At 60.9% G+C, this 21,598-nt stretch overlaps 1 protein-coding gene across 2 annotated transcripts in view; it reads left to right on the top strand.

Annotated features, from left to right (window-relative positions):
* The window catches only part of CYGB (cytoglobin), a 42,427-nt gene extending 27,823 nt beyond the window's left edge, over nucleotides 1-14,604 (top strand). Inside the window, exons 2-4 of one of the 2 annotated variants that reach the window (XM_032199603.1) lie at nucleotides 1,759-1,978; nucleotides 9,070-9,301; nucleotides 9,867-14,604. In XM_032199603.1, the coding sequence (XP_032055494.1) occupies nucleotides 1,836-1,978; nucleotides 9,070-9,301; nucleotides 9,867-10,031 (540 nt within the window). In that variant the 5' untranslated portion in view covers nucleotides 1,759-1,835 and the 3' untranslated portion in view covers nucleotides 10,032-14,604. Of the gene's footprint in view, nucleotides 1-1,473; nucleotides 1,979-9,069; nucleotides 9,302-9,866 lie in introns of those variants that run through there. The other variant, XM_032199602.1, reaches the window with a different exon arrangement.
* Nucleotides 14,605-21,598: the final 6,994 nt, after the last annotated feature.

Genomic DNA, 21,598 nt, shown 5'->3' with positions numbered 1-21,598 from the left:
CGTGCACGGGGCACAGCCGGGTGTGACGTCCCCAGAGAGGGGCAGGAACCCTCTTGGGGAGGGCTTGGGGACTCCTCACTCATTCCTAATACAGCTTCGGGCCTCTCAACCCAAAAGCTTTGACCCCTGGTGCCAGAAAGCAGGCAGAGCTCTGACTGATGCCACTGGGTTGGTGGAAGCACCAGGTAGGAGAGCTCCGAGGAGGAGAGCCCTTTTTTTTTCACCCATTTTCCACCTGGATGGTGGTTTGAGTTTTCATATTCGCCCCAATCCGAGCTGTTCCTGAGCACAGCAGCTTGGTGCTGGGGTGGAGCAGGATCTCGAGCTTAAACCCAGCGATTTTGGTGGTGTTGCTGGTGACACGGATCATCCTGGCCCCCTCGGTGAGGGCTGGTTGTGCAGGCTTTGGGGCTCGGCTCTGTGCCGGTGTCGGGGGGTCCTGGCCTCCTGGGGGGGGACCTGCAGCGGGGTGGTGGCAGCAGCACCCCCTCCGCCTGCTCCCTTTCCATCTGCAGAAGATTTGCTGACGCCGCCGGTCTCGCTGCTGGTATCGGGGCGGTGGCCGGGGCTGGTTTGGAGGAGAAACGGAGCGAAAAGCCTCCGGGGGTCTGCAGGAACAGAGCCCCAGCCCCTCCAGAGCTGCTCCCTCTGCCTGTCTGTGTGTCTGTCTGTGTGTCTGTGTGTCTGTGTGTCTGTCTGTGTCTGTCTGTCCGACCACTGCTCCTCTGCCAGGGCGCACAGCAGGGTGCAGGAGCGCGGTGGAGGAGCCCGGGCTCCCTCGCGGGCTGTGTTCTCCTGTCTCCGATCTCCCTCTGGGGGACCAGTGGTTATTACAAGTCTCGGTAGTTCCCTTCTCCCTGCCCTGCAGGGATTGATATGCCGGATCTGCAGGGCTGATGTGCCCGATTTGCAGGGAGTTGCAAATGGCATTTGGGTAAAAACAACCCAAAGGCACACGCAGGGGCAGCGGGGAGCCTGGCGCGGAGGTGTCCCCGTGCACTAACCCCCTCATTTCTTTCCCCACTGCCTGAACTCCATCTCCCTTTGCCATTCAGCCCCTGGAAAGCAAACCCTTCCCATTAGCAAGTCCCTCGGGACGGGCACAGGCTCCCTTGGGTGGCAGAGGAGCGCCGCGGGCGAGGCTGCTCGTGGCTCCGAGGATTTATCGCCCAAAACACGAGCGCTTGCAAAATGAGGTAGCGCCGGGGCAAGAGGAGAGGCAGAGCTCAGCTGAGCCAGCTGCTGGGATAAGTTTAACGGCGCGCTTCGGATCTGGAATTTCCTCTGCACTGTTTACAAGAAAAAAAAAAAAAAAATCATAAAAAAACTTCCAGCCTCCCCCCCCCGCCCCCCTCCCCAGCGCACCGTCCTGATGCTGCCCAGAGCCTCTTCCTCCTCTCTGCCTCTCAAAAAAAAAAAAAAAAAAAAAAAAGAGGCAGAGAGAGCAGGAGGGAGGAGTGGGAGAGAGGAGGAGAGAGGGAGAAAGTGAGCTCACGTTCACACATTGGGGAAGAGGCTGGTCTTGCAATGCCTTTGAATATTTTACTTTCGGGCAGTTTCCCAGCAGTCAGCCGCACGCACCCGGGCTGAGCGGAGGCTCGCCGCGGCCATGGGAGGCACGGGGAGCCCTGGGCTGTAACCGCAGGCTCCCGGCCACGGGGATCTTCTCTGAGCTCGCCCAGAGGCAGGCAGGCAGCGCTCACACCGCCGGCACAGCCGCCAGCGGCCGCCGAGCAGACACCTCTTCTCTTCTCGCAGGAGATCCCCGCGCACACTCACACGCATCTCCCCGAGCCTCCTCCTGGCTTCCCGGAGGATCGTGCCGGCGGCTCCCCATGGAGAAAGTCCAGGGAGAAATGGAGATCGAGAGGTGGGAAAGAAGTGAAGAGATCTCGGAGGCGGAGAAGAAGGTGATTCAGGAGACATGGAGCAGAGTGTACGCCAACTGCGAGGACGTCGGGGTCTCCGTGCTCATCAGGTATTTAAAAAAAATAATAATAAATAAATAAAAATAAGCAAGAAGCGGATCCAGGCGCATCCCTTTATAGCTAAGGAAGAGGCAGAACAATATATAGAACCGGCATGCGATGAATGACAGCGAGTGGGGAGCTCGCTCGGTGCATCGCTTGGCTGGGCGCAGGGACGGTTTCACAGCACTCCTCTGATTTCAACACGTTCGAGCCGGGGGGCGGCGGCGGGGGGAGCGGGGGAGCCTCTCTGCGGGGACTTTGTGGGAAGCTGCTTCCCTCGGAAAGGTCACCTTAGCCTGCGCGCGGAGGTGGGGGAGCGCGGAGGAGGGAGAGCGGCGCCGGGCTCGGCTCGCCGGGGCTGGGTTGGTTTTGTTGTGGGATTTTGGTTTTTTTTTTTGTTTGTTTTTTCTCTCCTCCCCCCCCCCTCCTTCCAAATAGATCCGTGCGGATGGCTTTGGTACGTACCAGGCTGGCGGGTGAAATAATGCGAGTTGGGAGCCAAGACAAAACCCAAGCAGGTGTCTCCGAGGGCACCATCTGGCCCTCCGGCGGCAGCGTCGGCGGGAAGGAGAGCGCCGAAGTTGGCTGCGGGAGGGGGTGCGGAGGGCACAGGCGGGGGGGGGGACAGTGGTACCGGGGGGTGGCAGGGACCGAGCAGGACCAGGAGCAGGGCACTGGGCACTGCCCGAGGCGTGGGGCATCGCCTGATGGCTCGGAGCATCCCCCAGCAGCGTGGGGCCGGGTGGCAGAGAGATGGGCGAGCGGCGAGCCCCCGGGTTGTGCCGAAAGCAAAAAGGGAAAGAGGCTCCGTGGGGGGAAATAGGGGCAGGAGGGGGTTCTTGTCGCTGGCTGGTCGTTGTTTGGGGTGGGAGCTGTGCCTGGGGAAGGCGCTGAGTGAGTCCCGTGGGGCTGCAGGGATGCTGAGCGCCCGCGGTGCCGGCGGTGCTGAGCACCAAGGGGATTTCAAAGGGGAGAGGAGGACGGGCAGAGGCGCAGGCGAGCTGCCTGCACTGACCTGTTGGCAGGCAGCAGAGGGGCTCCCTGGAGCCACAAACCTCCAGCACCCACTGGGGAGCAGCAAAAGGGCAGGCTCCCACTGCCAGCACCCAGCCCCGTGCACCCCAAAGAGGGGCCGGGGCTGTCACCTCCCCCCGTGCCCCCACAGCGGGGGCTCTGTGCGTGGAGAGCCCCTCGCCTGCACGCACTTTTTATGAACAGCCACCCAAAAGTTTTCCGGGGGCTGAGAGCTGGTGCCCCGAGCACAGGGGGGTTTCCATCCGCCACTTTGTGGGTTCGGCGCCTAAATCTTACCCGCAGCCTTCCCCACCAGCCTGGGGAACCAAACCCCCAGGGCCTGGCATGAAGCCTGCACGTGGCAAAGATCCGAGGGATGCCAAATTCCCTTTTTCCATGCCCCTTTTCCCGTTCCTGTGAGCTTTGGCAGGGGCAGAGGAGGTGGAAGAGAGGGGAGAACGGGGTGTGGGGTCCCTGCTGCTGTCTCACCGGTGGGCAGAGCCCCGTGCAGCAGCCAGGTTGGCAATGGCAGTGCCAGAAAGAGCTGGGCAGGGTTTGGCCGGCAGCTGTGCGTGGCCAAATCCCTCATGGGGCTGTGCCCAGGGCAGCTCCTTGCTTTCGGTGTCCCCACGGCACAGGGACAGGCTCGGAGCAGGGCTGGGGACGAGGACGGCGAGGTGCAGCATTGGGAACCACGTGGCCGAGCTCCGGTCCCGACTGAAACTCTCCCAGCACAAGTTTCTGGTCTGGGTTTCTTGTCCCCAAGGAGAGCCGAGGAACCGTGCTGAGGGGTGTCCCCAAATGCCAACGGGGCAGGACAGAGCTGGCCCTGGGGATCCCAGCCCTGCTCCCTCACCGGGGCATCCCTGGGGGGCCTCAGGTGGGGTCTGGGCTTTCAGGCAGAGAGGGGAGTGCGAGAAGGGGGCTTGGGGAGAGGGGCAGGGGCTGCACGGCCACGGGTCCCTCCCCGGCACGACCCCATGTGCAGCCCCATAAAGCCCAGCAGATTGATCAGAAGCCGTATTTCTGTTTTTGGGGTGGTGACCGGGGAGCTGTGCTCATCTTGTAGGGAACCCCACGCCCCATGTGGCTGCTCAGCCCCCAGCCCATGCCCCAGGAGCTGCTCGGGGCAGGGAGCCACGATTCGCCATGCAGGATGCACACGGGGCTCGGGAATAAAGGGTCAAAACCAACCCGGGGGCTGATCCTGTGCCCCCAGGGCGGAGAGGGGGCGATGCCCACCCAAAACCCAGGCATGGGGCGGGGGGGTCCCGCAGGGAACCTGCAGCACAGCTCCCTCCTCTCCATCCCCAATGTTTCCACCCCTCTCCTCCCACCCTCCGCTTGGCAGCTGGGGAAACTGAGGCACGGGGTCATGCCCGGAGGGTTCCCAACCCTGGTGGCTGCAGCGGTCGGGTCCCTTCCAGAGGCACAGCGGGGTCCTGAGCCTGTGGGGCCACCGGGGTGCAGCGGGACGTGAAGGGGAATAATGGGGACTTCTGGCTGAGCGGCCACCGGGCCATGGGAACGTGCGCCGTGCGGTCAGATCCCGCTAATTGCCAATTCCCTCGGCGGGGGAGCCTCGCTCCGGAGGAAGCACAGATTCATCCTCCTCCTCCTCCTCCTCCTGCTCCTCGGGAGCTCGGGGCCCTCTGTGGGTAACGCTGCCGGGATCCATTTCGCAGCAGCTGCCTTAACCCTTGCTGGGGCTGGTGTTGGGGTCGGGGCTGGATGGGGCTCCAGACCCCAGTCCTGCACATTTGGGGTTTTTATTTTGGCTGGGTCGCTCCGGCCAGCACAGCCAACAGGCCAGGGCTGACGCTCACCTGTGTCCTCCCCGTGCCCCCGGGCACGTCGCCGTGCCTCAGTTTCCCCATCTGTGCTCGAGGATTTGGGTCTTTCTGGAAAACTCTCCCATTTGGAGACCTCGTGGCGGGGGAGCCTGGCACAGAGCTCCGGCATCTGCTCAGAGCCCCCCGGTGCCCACCCAGTGCCGGGTGCCCAACATGAGAGGGGCTGAGCACCGCTGGGGCTGGGGGTCCCGGCTCTTTCGTAGCCCCCGACGAAGCCTGGGAAGCCATCAAAGCCCCCCCCGTGCCCTGCCGGCCGCTCCCACACCCACACACACGCTCTGCGGTCGCGGATGTGGGACCACAAAACTTTATGGATCCCCCCGGGCTCGTGGGGATGAAAGCCAGGGATGGTTCCCATTAGTCAAACCCACACCAAATGCGAGAGCTGTGCCGTGTCCCGGGGGGGGGGGGGGGTTATCCCTTCCCCCTGTCACTGCCCCAGGCCCATTTTCGCCTTTCCACATTTCCAATTTTTTTGCCTCCTCCATCCCTCCGTCTCCGCTCCCCCTCTCGCGCACGAAGCAGAGGTGTAGGAGGGGCAGAGGAGGCAGATCCAGGCCCCCGGATTTTTTTTTTCGGCGGCCGCTTGTCTGAGCTGACACACCTGGGCTCCGACCGCCTGCGAAGGGCTTGGAAATGGAAAAGCGCCTGGCGCCGTCCGAAGAATTGGGAGAAAATACCAAAGAGCTTGAGTAATCGGGCTGCAGGGTGGAAAAAACGGTCTGTCTTTTTTCAGCTGGCTGAGCTGATGAAACGGGCTGAATCCCCCAAATTAGACGGGCTGAATCCCCCAAATTAAATGGGTTGAGGCCCCCAAATTAAATGTGTTGAAGCCCCATATTAAGTGGGTTGAAGCCCCAAATTAAGTGGGTTGAATCCCCCAAATTAAGTGGGTTGAATCCCCCAAATTAAACAGATCAAATACCCCAAATTAAACAGGTTGAATACCCCAAATTAAGAGGGTTGAGGTCCCAAATTACACAGGTTGAAGCCCCCAAAATGACATTTAAAGGGACGATCGTGCGGCTGCTGCCCGAGGCTGATTTGCGCTGCGTCCAGGCGCGCCTCGGGGCACGGAGCCCCTCTCTGGCTGCCGGGTGGTAAATGTTCAGAGCAGAGCAGCTCACCCCGAGATCCCTCCCTGAAATATTTTGTTGGGAAGGGGCCCAGAGCCAAGGCTGACCCCCCGGTGGGGATGTCCCCGTCCCACGGAGCATCACGTGCTCGTGAATCACTGCGGCCCGTCTGAATTGATGTTTTTCTGGAGGAAAGGCCAGGGACCAACGGGGCCGTGCTCTGGCACTGAGGGCAGGCGAGAGAAAGGGATTTTTTTTTATATGGCAGACCCCCAGGAGGTAGAAAAAGGGGAGGGTGCTCGGTGGTGCCTTGGTTCATGGTCCTGTGGGACCGCGGCTCCCTTTGGGATGCTCGGGGGGGACGTGGCTGTGCGGGCATCCCCACAGCCCCAGGGCCATGGAGAGGTCCCTGGGGGACTCCAAAGCACCCCATGGGGACCAGGGCCCCGCAGGTGGCACCGACGTGGCTGTCCCTGAGCCGTGCCACTGCCACAGGCAGGGAAGAGGCTGGGATGTGTGCGCGGAGGGGCTGGGGATGATGCTGGGGATGAAGGCTCTGGGAGGAGGGGATGTGGGAAAATGAAGGGCGGTGGGAAAGCCGAGCTGGTTCTGGTAATTTGTACATCCAGTGCTCTCCTTAACCTCGCCCCCAGGTTTGCCAGGCAGTGTGGGGCTGCGAGCTGGGCACAGCAGGCAGGATGCGTGCCGGGGGTCGCTGCCTTCTCCCCAAACCTCCCTGGGCTCCATCGGGGCATCCCGGCCCCTTCGCTCCCTCCCCCTGCTAACACACACGGTGCCCAGCAGCCCCAGCCCCAAAATGAAGCCGATAGACTGCAGGTTGAGCACGAAACCAGCACGCAAAGCCAACAACAAGTCTCCGAGTGCTCCCTGCTTCTGCCTGAAGCCCCCCTGCAGTTTGGAGAGCTCGGTGCCAGATTTCTCCCCGCGGTTTGCCAGGTGAACGAAGCACCGAGGTGACGAAGCGCCTCGTGCCCTGCTTCCAGCTGGAGCTCGGAGCACGGGGAAGGAAGGGAACAGCTGGGTTTGAAGGTTTTCTCCCTGCTCCCTTTGTCCTGCAGGGATGGGTGGAGGGGGGAAGATGGGGAACAGGAGGCAAGGCAGCACCCCGCGCCTGGGCGCAAAGCAGGCTCACGGGGCCGGCGCGGTTTGCACCTTAATGATTTCCTTTGGCTCTGCCGCCGGGAAGGGCTGCGGCCTTAAAGTTGTTAGAAGGGCAGAGGAGGGAGGAAGGCAACTCTGACATCCTGTCCGCCCCGTCCAGATGGAGCTCCCAGGGAGCAAATTAGCGGGCGCAGAGCGGGATCGCTTAAAAAGAAATTTAATGAGATCGGCATTCGGGCGTCTGCTTTCCATCAATCATAATTTCGCGTGATATGCAATGGTAAATGTCATATTTTTTAATGACTCCAGCGAAGAAAAAAGCCCCAAACACACACACACACACACACACACACCCCGAGCCAACAAAATTCCAGAGCCTGAGATGTTTGAACTCAAAAAATGTTCTGTAGACAGGGAAAAAAAAAACAACAAACACCTCTTCTAATTCGTTATTGTTTGAGATACTTTATTTCTTCCTTTTTTTTTTTTTTTTTTTTGTTCTCCTTCCCTCGGGTTATATTTAACCTTTGTGTTAAATTAATCTTCTCTGTTTATTAAGCAAGAGAGGCTCGCTCCCTCTCTTGGCCTGGCCCCGCAGACGTTTCCTCGCAGGGTTTTGGGGTTGGATCCGTCCCTGCTGCCACGGGGGAGGCAGGGAGGTGCCGGTGATGCTGGGGGCAAGGTCGGGGCCTCTGCTGGTGCTGTGGGAGGACACAGCCCCCGGGGGCTCCTTTTGGCCCCTCTTTTTACGGGGTGATGCCGCAGCCCCTGTAGGTCCCAGGGTCCTGCTGGCACAGCATGATTCGTGCCAGGATTATTTCCAAGCCCGTTCCCCGGGTCCTCGCATCGTGCCTGTGAGCTGCAGCTAAATGGGGCTTTTGGGGGGATGTGGGTGGATGTCTGGGCAGCAGGAGGGGAAAATCCGTGAACGGGGACAGCCAAAACCCGAGCTCTGCCCTAGAAGGGTTGGGCATCCTTGATCTCGGTGCTGGCTGGAGCAGAAAGCTGGGGGCTGCGGGGACAACAGGGCACGGCAGGGGGGAAGCTGCATGATGCTGGGAGGGAGGAAGGGCAGAAAACCCTTGGAGCAGGGAGGAACAACCGTCCTTCCCACCTCGTCTCCCCCTTTCCACCTTCCTTCCTCCCCCATCCTTTCCGCCGTGCACTCTTCACACCTCCGGAGCCTATTTTGGGGCCGCCTGATGAGTCCCAGGTGCCTCGGGGAAGCGGCGGCGAACCGAGGGAGCGGGGACAGGCAGGGAGCAGGGGAACCAAGCAGCAAACGAGCCTGGGCCCCAAATTCCCACTGCCTGTGGAGTGGCGAGGGGGGACGAGGATCCCAGCTGGGGGGTGCCTGGTGCCCGGGGACAGCTGCCTGCTTTGTTTGTCCCAGCTGTGCTTCATTGGGGTTGATTGATCCCACAGAAAAGGGGGTCCCCAGGTGGTCAGGGGCCAGGCTGAGTGCTTGGGGGGTATCCTTGTGGTGTGTGGGGATGGCTCCTGGTAGGGATGTGTGCTCAGCACGTTTCTCTCTGGGCTGGGACCCTGCTGGGGATCTCTGGTGAGATCTTTCAGGCTGGGGGCATCCTGGGAAAGGGGAAGCAGAAAGGAACTGGGAGCAGTGGGATTGGGGCAGGGAGAGGCTGGCTGAGCTGAAGGAGGGATTTTGGACACTTGTGTCTTGCTTTCTGAGCCCCCGTGGTGCTGATGTCCGGGGGGTGGATGCGGCGTCTGGCACAGCTGGGCTGGAGCCTCTGGGTATGGTGATAAAGATCTTGGTCTGGGTACGGTGATAGAGGTGTGGATATGGTGATAAAGAACTCAGCTGTGCCTCTGCTTTGTTGGTGAGCATCCAGCTGGGACGCCCCCCTAGCAGATAGGGGAGGTCTGGGAGCAAGGCGTTACCCTCCCGAATTCCCTGAGAGCTCCACGAGGAGCCTGTGCCAAACCCGGTGGGGTCGTTCCCAGTGCCTCCACCTCTCCATTTTCTGCTTCATCTCCTCACTGCGCTTCGTGTCTGTCCTCTCTCCGAAGGTTTTTTGTCAACTTCCCCTCGGCCAAGCAGTACTTCAGCCAGTTCAAGCACATGGACGACACGCTGGAGATGGAGAGGAGCTTGCAGCTGCGCAAGCACGCCCAGCGGGTCATGGGGGCCATTAACACCGTGGTGGAGAACCTCAACGACCCCGAGAAGGTCTCCTCCGTCCTGGCCCTGGTGGGCAAGGCCCACGCTCTCAAGCACAAAGTGGAGCCCGTCTACTTTAAGGTAAAGGATGGGAGCGAAAATATCCTGGGGGGTGTTTTTGGACCTGGGGAGAGGGAGCGGTGGCACGGAGGTGCTGCTTGCTCTTGATCTGAGGCTGGGTGTTGGTGGGGTGCTCCCCACGTGGCTGTGTTTCCCCCTGAGATGCTGTCCCGTGCAGAGCACCGTTCCCAAATGCAGCCGCTGCTGGAGCTTTGGGGTTTCAAGGACCTCTCCCCACCCACTGGTGTCCTGCAACCCCTTCCAGCACGGTCGTGGCTGTAAGTCCATCCCCTTGTCGGATCTTCTAGAAATCAGTCATGGTGGAGGGCACTTAAAGCATGAGAAATGCTGAAATTAGGGGGATGCCTGAGAGCACAAGCAGCGCCCCTTGTCCCACACAGCCTGGGTTCCTGCCCCATCCCTTACCCCGGGGTGTTGTGAGACCTGACATCCTGCACCCATCCCATATGGGTCTGTCGTTCCCAGATCTCACCCACAGTTCTGGATTTCCTTAGGGGGGGGAAAAAACAACTGATTTCACTATTTTGCGCTGCCTGTGGAGTTAATCAGACCCTTATCCCCCCAGAAACTCACTGGTGTCCTGCTGGAGGTCATCTCCGAGGCGTACGGCAACGACTTCACCCCGGAGGCGCACGGCGCCTGGACCAAGATGCGGACCCTCATCTACACCCACGTCACGGCGGCGTACAAGGAGGTGGGCTGGGCACCGTACCCCAACGCCACCCTGTGAGGGACAGCGGGCACGGGCGAGAGGCGGGGAGGGGGTCGCTCACGCCAGGACCCCGCTCTGGTCTCTTCTCAAAGATCTTTCGCTCGGTCTGGGGAGCCCGGTGGGGCCGGCTCCGGGAGTTGCCAAGTCATAATTTGATCTCCATAGGGTTTAAAAAATAATAATAATAAATCACAACGACAAGCCAAAAAGAACCACGAAGGGTGTGGGGGTTGGGGTGAAGCAGGGGGTGCGTTGGTTGTGGGCTCCATCCTCCCATCCCAGCCCGTCCATCACCAAATCCCGCGCTCGCCGCCGCCGCGTCCCTCGGGCGAGCTGTGCCGAAAGGCAGCAACACGCAGCTCACCGGTGGGCGAAACCATCCTCAGCCACCCTCGCTTTCCATGCAAAGCCCCTCGGGGAAACCCAGCTCCTCGCTTTTTTTTTTGGGACCACCGGCTGCCCTCCCGCCCACCGCGCTTCGCTTTGCCTGCACCGCTCCCCGCAGCCTCGCGGGGTTGCCCCGCACCCTCTGCGTCCCCGGGCCAGTGCTCCTTGCCCTCCTCGCCCCCAGCTCCTGGCTGCCCGTTGCAGACCATCCTGGAGCTGCAGGGAGCAAGGGGATGGATGGATGTGCCGCTTGGCCTCGTTAGGAGAGAGAAAAGGGATGGATGGGGTGCCTCCAGGTGGGCGCGTGAGCCCACTCGCCTCCCTGAGGGTCCTGTGGGGACGATGCTGGTGGCAGGGATGTGTGTGAGGATGGGTTCAGGTGGCACGTGTTGTGCCTTGGCTGCTGCCCACAGCCCTGGTAGTTCATGTGTGTACGTCTGTCTGTCCGGCAGGGACGTGGAGCCAGGGCGAGAAGGGAAATTTGGGAACTGAGGGAGGGGGAAGATGAAGTTGGCTGCAGCAGGAGGGGTTCCTGGGGGCGAAGGGAGGTCCCTGCCCTGGTAAAATCAAAGCTTTCGTGGAAAGAATGTTCCTGCCCTCTTGGTGAGGCTGGGCTCCTCCAGATAAAGTGCCTGGTGTAGGGATCTGTCCGTGCAGGAGGACCTCGTGGGCCCAGCAGTGCTCCCACCCGTCCCGGCAGAGGGCTCCCCATGGGGCGGCCCCGTTACCTCCTGCACACACGTGTTAGCTTTATAGGGTGCTTGGGGGCCGGCTGGTGGGGGTTCAGGGATGGAGCCTCGTATTTAGCTAGGAAGCTTTGGCATCCTTGCCACCTGGTACTTCCCAAATGCCCCTTACACCGTCACCTGTGTCCCCCATCCGAGCCTGTGTGGGTGAGCAGCCAGGAATTCCTGCTCTGCCTGCCCACAGCTGGCCCCTTTCTTCTTTTAAGCACCCGCAGGGAATCCTTTTTACTCTTTTTTTGGGGTGTTTTGCTGCCTGAACAGTGACGTGCCCTGGCCCTTCCCTTAAGAAGCTGGATGCGATCTGGAGAGGTCCCTGGGGCTCCTGTGCCTGCCCCTACAGATGTTTTAGGGTTTTCCCTTCCTCCCTTCTCTGGCTGTACCAGGGTTTTGCTTTGGGGAGGTGGGAGCCCACACAGAGGGGCAAACACCAGCCCTGGAGGTTTCCTCGCATCCTCTGGGCTCGGTTATGTGCAGCCTGGAGTTTGTCCCGTTGTCCCCTGGCTTTAGGCAAAGGGGGATTTGGGGAGGACCCGGAGCCCCTTGGTTGTGCTCCCGCACCTTCCTGGCTCGCAGCCTGTCCTGGGCTGCGAGGGGAGCCAGCAGGAGAGCCTTCAGCCTCTTGGAGAGGCAGAGGGAGGGGGGAGAAAGCTGCCAGGAGGAGGAAGAGGAGGAGGATTTCCAAAGTCTGCCTGAACCAGGGAGGGACACTGCAGCTTTAGGAAGGTGGGCATGGGGCGAGGAGGGGCACTGCCCCTGGAGCAGGGTCCCTGGTAGTCAGCACCCCTGAATTTCAGCCCACCAACCTGCACCCCTAGAGGTGCCAGCTCCTTCTGGCTCAGCTCTGAGCATCCAAGCAGCTGCTTGCAGAGGCACCTTCCAACCATCAGCTGCGCTCGCAGCTGGCCGCTGTCAGGATCAGGCCCTTGCAGATGGGAAAAGACCTGGCCGGTCGTTGGCTTTGCTCCAGCCCAAAGCAGAGGGCGATCGCTTGGATTGGGGCTGCAAGTTTTCTTGTCTTCATCACCAGGCTCTCGCAAGTGCAGTTGCACCGAGCTCTGCCAAATCCTCGGGGCCAGCCAGGCGTGTTTTCGCCGAGTTCAGTACTCGCCGTGCTCCGCGGCCGCCGGGCCGTGTGGGGATGTTTCATCTTTAGACAAAAGTTCACGTGTTAACCTTTTGAGGTTAATGTTCTCCAGGCAGAGATCTTATTTTTGGGAGGAAACCTTTTCCTCTGCTCGCTCTTCCCTCAACCACAACTAAGCTCAGCCGTGGCCCTGAGGAAATCAGAGAAAATTGCTCCAGCTAGAAAGAAATGGGGGCGTCTGCTCCGTGGCTGGGCTTAGGGATGGGGATGCTCTGCTGAGTGCCAAGGGCCCCTCTCCCTCGGCTCCAGCTGGATGTGGTTTGAGGGGAGGTGACCGTGGGGAGGCCACCAAGTCCCCGCGTTCACTTCTGCCCCACCTGAGTGCCCAGACTTCAGGGTAGCAGCCAGCAGCAGTCAGGTCCCCCCACCTCAAAGCCATGGACCAGGTGCCTGCAGGGACCCTCGTGTCCCTCCCCAGCTTCTGGTGAGACTTTGGGACCCCTGGGGTGGCTCAGGCTGGGGACAGCCCTGTCCCCAAGGGCTTGGACAACTGTCCTTTGATGTGGCCAGCCCCGGTTAGGCATGAAGTTAGGTGGGCTTGGGGTCTGAGCCCCATCCCCACCAGTGCCCCCTGCTCTTCAGACACCACCCCCAGAGCTGCAGGACCTTGGGACATTGTTTGGTTTCTTCTTTTTTCCCTCCCTCTGTTTAGTTTATTCTTTTTTTTCCCCCTCCATGCCTAGAAAAACTGGCCCATGGCTGCATGTGTGCACGCATGTGTGTGTCGGGCTTGTTTATTTTCCAGACATACTTTTCTAAACCAAATCCAGATGCGTGCAGCTGCTGTCCCTCGAGGATCCACCCCATCAGCCAAATTGCGAGCCACTCAAATATATGCAAACAAAACATGTTTATTTTTACCAGCTCTGTAGGAAGTAAAAATGAAGTGGGGAAGGTGGCCAGGGCAGAGCTCGCTCGGGGAAGAGACAGAGATAAAGCGAACGCCCCCGCTCTGCCGCCCTCAGCAAAGCAGACATGGCTTAAATCGGGAAAATTGTCATCTGGGGAGAGATGAAAATGAACAGAAAAAGGAAAAAATATCATTCCGGAGTGACAGAGGGATGAAAAATGCGGTGGGGAAGAGCGGAAAGGGAGGGCAGGGCTTGGCTCTCCAGCGCACACACGTGCGCACGCGTGCGCAGCTGCTCGGTGTCACAGCCAGCTGGCAGCTGGTGGCCGTCCTGCGCTCCGGGAAGCGTGGCACCTCGCCTCCCATGTGCTCCTGTGCCCCCCGTGAGCCTGCCATGATCAGGGGTGTCACCCCTGGCACCAGGGCAGGATGTGGCCCCTCGCTCGTACAGCAGCTCGGTGCCGCTGGCTTAGCCTCAGCGCTGGGCTTGGAGCCGTGAGCCGGTGGGAAAGGTTTGTGCCCCCGCCAGCGGGGTGAATGCTGAGCTGGAGGGGTGGGATTTGGCAGCCCCAGGGCAGGATCTGGCCCCAGGCATCTCCTCGTGGCTCCCTTTGGGGGCACCCAACTCCCCCCTAATTTGGCACCGCGTTTGGCGCTCCGTGCCCGGGGCCAGCGGGAGCGTTGGGGTGGGGGTGGGACACAGACCCCGTCCACCCCATCCCCTCACCACCACGGCTTGTGCACCCATCGCTGCGTCTCATTCACACCCACACTTAGAGAGAGACTCCGACTCCACCAGAGGCGAGGAGCCCCCGAGGACCTTGTGCCCCCTCCATCACCTCCCTGCCGGGCCGGGGAGCCCCATGGGGAGCCCGGCCGTGTCCCTACCCTCGTTCTTCGGGGAAGCTGGGACCCCTCGCTCCCCGGGGCACCTCCCCGGAGACTCCAGGGGGGACCAGAATTTGGCCACCAGAGCTCAGCCCTGGTGTGCTGGTGCCTGTGCAAGGACAGTTCAGGGCCACTTGCGGCGGCACCGGGAGGGCAGGCGAGGACGGGAACGCCGCCACCGCCCCGCGGGCCGGCTTCGGGAGGGATAAAGCTGCCCGCCTGGCTCTGACCCCTTCAGCGGGCTGTGCCGCCAACTATTCTCCATAGCTGAAGTTGTCTCTAATGTTAGTTTGTCCGAAGCCGTCCCCCAGTGACCCACAGACGTGAGCCGGCGCGCTCTGATGTAGCTCTGTGTCTGTACCGTTACCGATGCTGCTGCGGATGCTCTCCATGTACGTGTTTCTCGGCGCTTCCGTGCTGGTTTTATACATGCCGTCTAGTGTATGATGGATGTAACTGTTTTTTGTTTTTTGTTTTTTTTCCTTTTTTGTAGGTTTTTAGTATGTTTGTAACCAGACAGAATGGTGTTATTAAACTGAAACTTGTATCTTCAGTGGATAAATCGATCAAAAACCCGCTGGCTCGTCCTGGTTTCTTTCCTGCTGGGGGGCTGCAGCCGTCCTGATGGGGGTTCGGGGGCTGCCTCGTGGCTGTCTGCACGCTGGGGGACCAGTGGTGGAGCCTTGTGACCAGAAATAAGCAGTAAAGGGATGAAATTTGTCCTTCACCCCACTTCTACCCAGGGCTGGGGGAGGTGCCCAAGAGACCCCCTTCCCATCCCTGCTGCAGGAGGCAGTGGGGGGAAAAAAAAGGGAAACGCACAGAGGTGATTGCTACGAGAGGCAGCAGCCGGGATCAGGACCAGGAGGTGGTTCCCAGCCTGTAGGAACAGCAAAGAGCTCTCCAAGCAGCAGGAGCCAAGGTCTTTGCTCCATCCCTCGCAGCTCCTCGCGTGCCTCGTGCTGTGGCTGAGTCCTGCTGCGGTGGGATGGGGTCCCAGCACGGTGCAGTTTCCCTCTGGGGTCTTTCCTGCTCCCTGCCACGCAGAACAGGCTCATGATGCATTTGGGATCCCCGTCAGATTTGGTTGACCGGGGCCGACTTGTCCAAACGTTGCTGGCAGAGGATGGGCAGGAGGCAGCCAGATGCACGTCACTGGCCCGTAAGCCTCATTTCCTCGAGGTGCAGGGCTTGGAAAACCATCCAGGCGCTCCCTTTTATTGTGCTCCTCTCTGATAGTGCCCATAAAAGTTCCTCAGCACCAGAGCGGGCTTCCAGGGGGGGGAAAAACTCATCCCGTGGGGGTGACAGAGCCCCGGCGCCCAGCCACAAGCAGCTCCAAGGGGAGCGCTCCCAGTTTAGGGTCTGGGTCTGAGGCTGGGGGTCTCGGAGAGGTCCGAGATGGAAGAAGGAGGGGATCAGGGCTGTGGCAGGAGGCTCTGGGTAGCCACAGCCGTGGAGTGGAGAGCCAAAGGCCAGCCCCTGCAGGGGACCACCAGGAGCGAAAGGACCGGGCGGCTCCGGGGGGGATTTCGGTGGGGCCACGAGGCTCCGGGAGCTCCGCATGCAGCGCTGAGACCAGCCAGAGCCCGGGCTGACGGGAAACCACGAGCACGGGGCTGGTTTTTTCCAGCGCCTGGTTGAAAAGGAGCTGGGAGCTTCATCATTACCTTGCCGAGCGGAAATATTTACACAGCCCTTCACTTCGCACTAATATTTACCCCCGGGGCCCGTCACCGGGGGTGGCTGTGACGAGCGCGCCGTGACCCGAACCCAAACCCAAACCCAAGGGAGAGCAGAGGCGCCGCGGGAGGCTGAGGCTGGGGGTGTGCTGGGGGCTGCCGTGGGCACCTGGGTGATGGGGCTGCGCCCTCCTCCTGCTGCTCCATGCCCAGAAAATCCCAAAACCCAGTGTCACTGCCCTGGGATGATGTTTTCCAGGAGAAAACCCTTACCCCAGGGAGCAGGGGTTTTAGGAACCACCCTGGTGGCCCCGGTGGGGTTTTATGGGGTGGGGAACGGAGGGAGAGGGGAATTGGGTGGCTGAGCCGTGGCACGGGGTGTGCTCCCAGCCTGTCCCTGCTGGCTGTGGGGTCTGCAAAGAGCTCAGCCAGCCCTGCCCGTGGGGAATGGGGGCTCCGAGTGGGATCTGGGGGGCACATCCCCACCCTCTGCCCACCTCCTGCCCGCGGACAGCGATGGGGAGAGCCGGAGGTCGTCGCAAGGGCCAGGCAGGAATCCATCTGCAAGGCAGAGAGGCTGCAAGAACTGTGCTGTGCAAATAGCTGTTCAAATGGTTATTAAAAAGCAGCCCTCGCAAGGAGAAACCCTCGGTCTGAGGAGCACGGGGACACCCAAACCCGGTGCCAGGGGATGCTCCGTCCCCCACCGGGTCCACATCCTGGGGACACAGGGCTGCAGACCAACCCCACGTGCCCAAAATTCCCCTTCTTATTCTCCAGTGCCTTCAGAGAATGAAAGTCCAGGAGCAGCCCTGTCTCCAAACCTCCCCACGGCCACCCTCAGCCCCGGGGGGGGGTTCGGAGCCGCCCGGCTGGGGCCGCTGGGTGCTGGAGCGACGCCGCGGGGCCGGGGCGCAGCCGCCTTGGTGGGGCTGACACAAAGCAGGAGCTCAGCCCTTCCTTCCTCGCCCGGCTCCTGCTCTGATCTGGTTTATCTGAGCTGCGCCCAATGTAAACGCTGTCAGCAGCGGGCCGAGATTAATTCCCGGGCCTTTGGCAGCCGAGGGAGGCAGGCACAGCGCCAGGGGGAGGAAAATCCCGCGGGGTAATTCACAGCCAGGTTGCTCTGCTCACAGGCACTGCTGAGAGACAGCAGAGCTGGGGGCTTGCAGGGGGCAGGCGGCTTCCTCCTCCTCATCATCCTCATCCTCATCCTCCTCCTCCTCCTCCTCCTCATCATCATCCTTCTTCTCCTCCTCCTCCTCCTCCTCTTCTTTCTCCTTCTCCTTTTCCTCGTCCTCCTCCTCTTCCTCTTGTTCTTTCTTTCTCCTCCTTCTCCTTCTCCTTCTCCTTCTCCTCCTCCTCCTCCTCCTCCTCCTCCTCCTCCTCCTCTTCCTTCTCCTCCTGGAGAGCCCCTTCCCATTCCCCCAAGGTCAGGGGGAGTGAGGGCACACAGGGAAACCTCATGGCCCCACAAACAGGAGCTGGCCCCATGGTGGCCCCAAGCACCAGCAACCTGGAGGGACCCAACCCGGACAGCTTCACCATCTGGTTTTTGGGGCCAAAGCAGACCAAAGCACCATCCCCGTGCATCCCAGAGCACTGTGAGGGTGCCCAAACCCCGCAGCCTGTTTGCAGTTGCAGGATTTCCATCCCCACGCACCCGCAGCAGCCCCACTCTCTTCGTGCCCTACATCAATTAATTGCAATTAAGCTGTAATTTGTATCGCTGGACCTCAGTCCCCCTGTTTTGGGGGTTTTCCCCTGCCCTGCCCCGAGGGGATGGCAGCGGGGTCAGGTCCCTCCACAGCAGCTCCGGGAGCTTTATCACACACCAGCCTCCAGGAACTATCGGTGTTTATTATGAATCCTTTAAATAAAATAAAATAAAATAAAACTGATGGTGTCCTGGTTTCAGTTAGCACAGAATTAATTTTCTTCCTAGTAGCTGGTGGAATGCTGTGTTTTGGCTTAGAATGAGAAGAGTGCTGATAACACCCCGATGCTTTAATTGTTGCAGAGCAGTGCTTATACTAAGCCAAGGACATCTCAGCCTTTGCTCTGTCCTGCCAACAGGCAGGCTGGGGGGTGCAGTAAGAGCTGGGAGGGGACAGACCCAGGACAGGTGACCCGAACTAGCCAAAGGGGTATTCCATACCATCTGACGTCATGCTAAACAATATATAGGGGTGGCTAGCCGGGGGGAGGGGGCCGGACTGCTCGGGGTTAGGCTGGGCATCGGTCAGCGGGTGGTGAGCAATTGCATTGTGCATCACTTGTTTGTACATACTATTATTACTTTCGTATTATCACCATTGTATCATCATTATTATTATTGTTATTATTATTTTCCTGTCTTATTAAACTGTCTTTATCTCAACTCACAGGCTTCACTTTCCATTTCTCTCCCCCGTCCCAGAGAGGGAGGGGGGAGGGTGAGCGAACGGCTGCGTGGTGTTTAGCTGCCAGCCGGGTTAAACCACGACAGATGGGTACATTTGCTTTAAGGGAACCCTTCAGACCATCCCAGGTGCTGTTTGTTCCATCAGTTTTGAGGCTGGTGGTCTGAAGAGACCCTGAAACCCCCTAACCCCAGGGCCCTGTCCCGTCAGAGTGCTTTTGGGTCTGAGCAGCACAGCCCAGGGATTGATTTCTTTTAGGGACGTTTTTAGGGATGTTTTTCTAATCAATAGTGCAGATCATTTACTTTCTCTCTTTTTTCTTTTCTTTTTTTTTTTTTTTTTGGACATTCCAATAAGTAACTACAAATATTTTCCCTCTTTTCATCGTTTTCTTGGTAAAGGGTATCAGGAGGCCAGACACAAAGGGCAGCGGTGCGTGGACGGGGTAAATGGGTTTGCTTTAAATTTGGGAGGGGAACAGAATAAAGAGAATGGTTGTGGGTTTTTTTTGGGGGGGGGAGGGAACAAATGGAGCAGGAGGGTGACGGAGCTGCTGTCACTGCACACCACAGCGGGTTCATGGGATCTGAGGAAGAGCGAAGGAGGAAGAAAACGAGCGGTGAGTGCCCACCGAGCTGCGCGCTGCCTGGGGCTGTGCCGGGAGCTGCAGTTACACCACGCCCTACTGATGTATTTTCTCTCTGTCTGCGTGTCATCCCGCGTATATGCCGAGGTCTCGGTGCCACCCAGCAGGTGCGTGGCCGTGTGTGACACCCAGCGGTGCCGCTGTCCCCCCGGGATGGTGACGCTGCCTGCTGCTTCCCGATGTGGGCACCAGGTGACATCCGTGCTGGCTCTGCTGGTGATGAGCGGATGAAAAAAAAAAAAAAAGCAGGAATCGGAGTCTGGGATCAACCGGCAGCTGCAGGAACTTGGTTTTAAAACGATGCTCGTGATGGTGGCTGGGGAGTGACAAGCCACTGGTGCCATAACACAGCGTGGGACCAGAGGTGGCAGAAGGGTGCCTGCAGGGCCGGGGTGTCCGCAGAGGCAGGGGTGCCTACAGGAACGAGAGACCCCATGGAGATGGGGTGCCCAGAGGCAGCGGGTGCCCACGGAGAGGCCGGGTGCCCGCAGAGACCGGGGTGCCGATGAGGATGCTCCGGGGAAGCGGCCGTTGTGGCACTCCAGCCTTGCTCTGCGCCATCTCCCCCGGGGGAAAATGGGACCCTGCATGTGGGGGCGCTGAATCCTGCCCGGTCTGAGCCCTTTCCGTGCCCTCGCCCCCACCAGAAGAGGCTGGAGAGGTTCCTGGGGGAGCAGAGGCGGAGGCTGCGGGCACCTGGACGCTCACGGGGGGCTCCGGGGAGCTGTGGAGAGGAGCTGCCAGCACGTACCAGGCCGGGCTCAGCAGGAGGAGCTGCGGGGAAGGCTGGATAAATAGCAGCAGGCGAGGAGGATTGCTTCACAAAGGTCACCTCCTCCTCCGCGCCACGCCGCTGCGCTTCGCCCGCTCCAACCCTGCCTCCTCCCCGTGCCACCCCACATCGTGCGTGGGGCAGAGGTGGCATCTTCTGGCCCCCAGCCTCGCCACCAAGCCAGGACATCCCCAGCTTTATCGCCTGGCCAGGAATCGTTCACAGAGGGAGGAGAATCCCCAGGGCTGGGAGAGGCGGCGAGGGGAGCGGGCAGCTCCCAGCCCCTGCCCTGTCCTCCCGGCTGCATCACCCCAGAGCCATGCCAGGGGTTTTTTCCTTAGGAGAGCAATAAAAGAGGGGGGAAATGCAGCAGGGGAACTCCGGGCAGCCCGTCTTTGATTGCCAACCCTTAATTTCATTAGGGATTGCTTTATTTCTGAGTGCTTCCCCACCACAGGCTGGCCAAGGAGCAAGGGAGGGAGGAAAGAGCACCAGGAGGGGGCACCGGTAGGATTTCCCCCCAGGCCCATGGGCTGGGGGAGATGCAGCTGGGGCAGGACCCAGTGGGGTCCCAGCACCCCTGGGTGCAGGAGCAGGGGGTCCCAAGCTGCCCAGGGCTGGAGGGGGCCAGGAGCATCCCTGAGGTCCCAAAGGGGGCAGAGCAGGAGCAGCCCCCGGGCACGGGCAGGTGACGGTGCCCACCCATTGCGCAGGGGACGGCGGTGCCACCACGCCAGGCACCCAGGGGACACGCGTGGGGTGGACACGGGTGCCACGAGGGTGCTGAGCACCGGCAGAGGCCGAGCATCCCCTGCTGCAGCGCCTGCAGCGGCCGTGGCCTGGCCTCTGCTGTCCGTGCCGGGAACGGCAGCGCTGCGGGCAGCTCCCGGCCAGGGCCATGCTGGTGGCACTGGTGGCTGCTGGTGGCACTGGGACAGGAGGGATCGAACACCGGGATGTGCCCAGGGGGGCCCCACAAGAAGCTGGGGGCAGGCAGGGGGCAAGCAGGGGGGGATAAGTTCTGGGTTGAGGTGGTTTAGGAAGGGGTTGGTGCGTGGGGGAAATGAAAGCTTGGGGTGCAGCCCCAGGGCAGGAGCGTGGGGTTTGGGGCAGAAGCAGCAAGGTTATGAAAATGGGGTATTTTGCCCATCTTTGTGGGTCTGAAAGGCCAGAGGAGCTGGTGCTGGACCCCGGAGCCCCTCCGCAGCTGGGGACCCCTCCCAGACACCGTCCCCACCGTCCCCACCCGGCCTTGGCACACCCAGAGTGGGGTCAGCCAGCACGGGGAGCGCAGCGCCGTGGCCCCTTCCCAAAACCCGTTGGGGACAGGCCAGCCCCGGCACTTCCAGCCATCCACGCGGTGTCCCGGCACGCTGACTCAACGCCCTTGGGGTTTTTTCGGTCATTTGCTTCGCTTCCTTATTGCCCAACGCTCTGCTGGCTTGGCACGGGGACCCTGCGGGGTCTCCTCCTCCTGGGACCCCAGAGGCCAGCGCGGGGCTCCCCCGGGGCTCCCCCACTGACCCCCGGCTCCACGCCTGGCCCTTTCCAGCCCTTCCCACGCCGGTCACTCCTCCGGGAGCACCTCCGAGAGCCCGGCTCTGCAGCCCCATAAATTTATGGGGACGTGCCCGGACCCGTGGTGCCACCCCGCTGTGCCCCAGGGTGCCCGCCGTGCCCCTGTGGGGTCCCCTCGGTGGGGATGGGGTTCGGTGGGGATGGGGTCGGCACCCCCTGGGGGTCCCCTTTGCTGGCGTTACCCCAAACCCAGTCCTGCAGCACATGGCCCCGGAGTGCCCTGCGGAGCCCCTCTGGAACCCCAAATCCGCCCTCGGTGCCGTCCTCCCGGGGGCTCAGCTGGTGGCTGGGGGGGACAACAGCACCCAGAGGGGCTCTGGGAGTGGGTGGTGGGGTAGTGAGCACCCAGGGGTGGCACTGGGGGCACCCAGGGGTGGTATTGGAGGGCACCCACAGGGCACCCACGGGTGACATTGGGAGCACCTACAGGTGGCACCAGGGGAACCCACGGGTGACACTGAGCAGCACCCAAGGGTGATATTGGGGGCAC

Source organism: Aythya fuligula, chromosome 18 (assembly GCF_009819795.1).
Source record: "Aythya fuligula isolate bAytFul2 chromosome 18, bAytFul2.pri, whole genome shotgun sequence".
Classification (NCBI taxonomy): Eukaryota; Metazoa; Chordata; class Aves; order Anseriformes; family Anatidae; genus Aythya; species Aythya fuligula.
The sequence above is the reverse complement of the archived record's forward strand: the minus strand, read 5'-3'. Positions and strand labels throughout refer to the sequence as shown.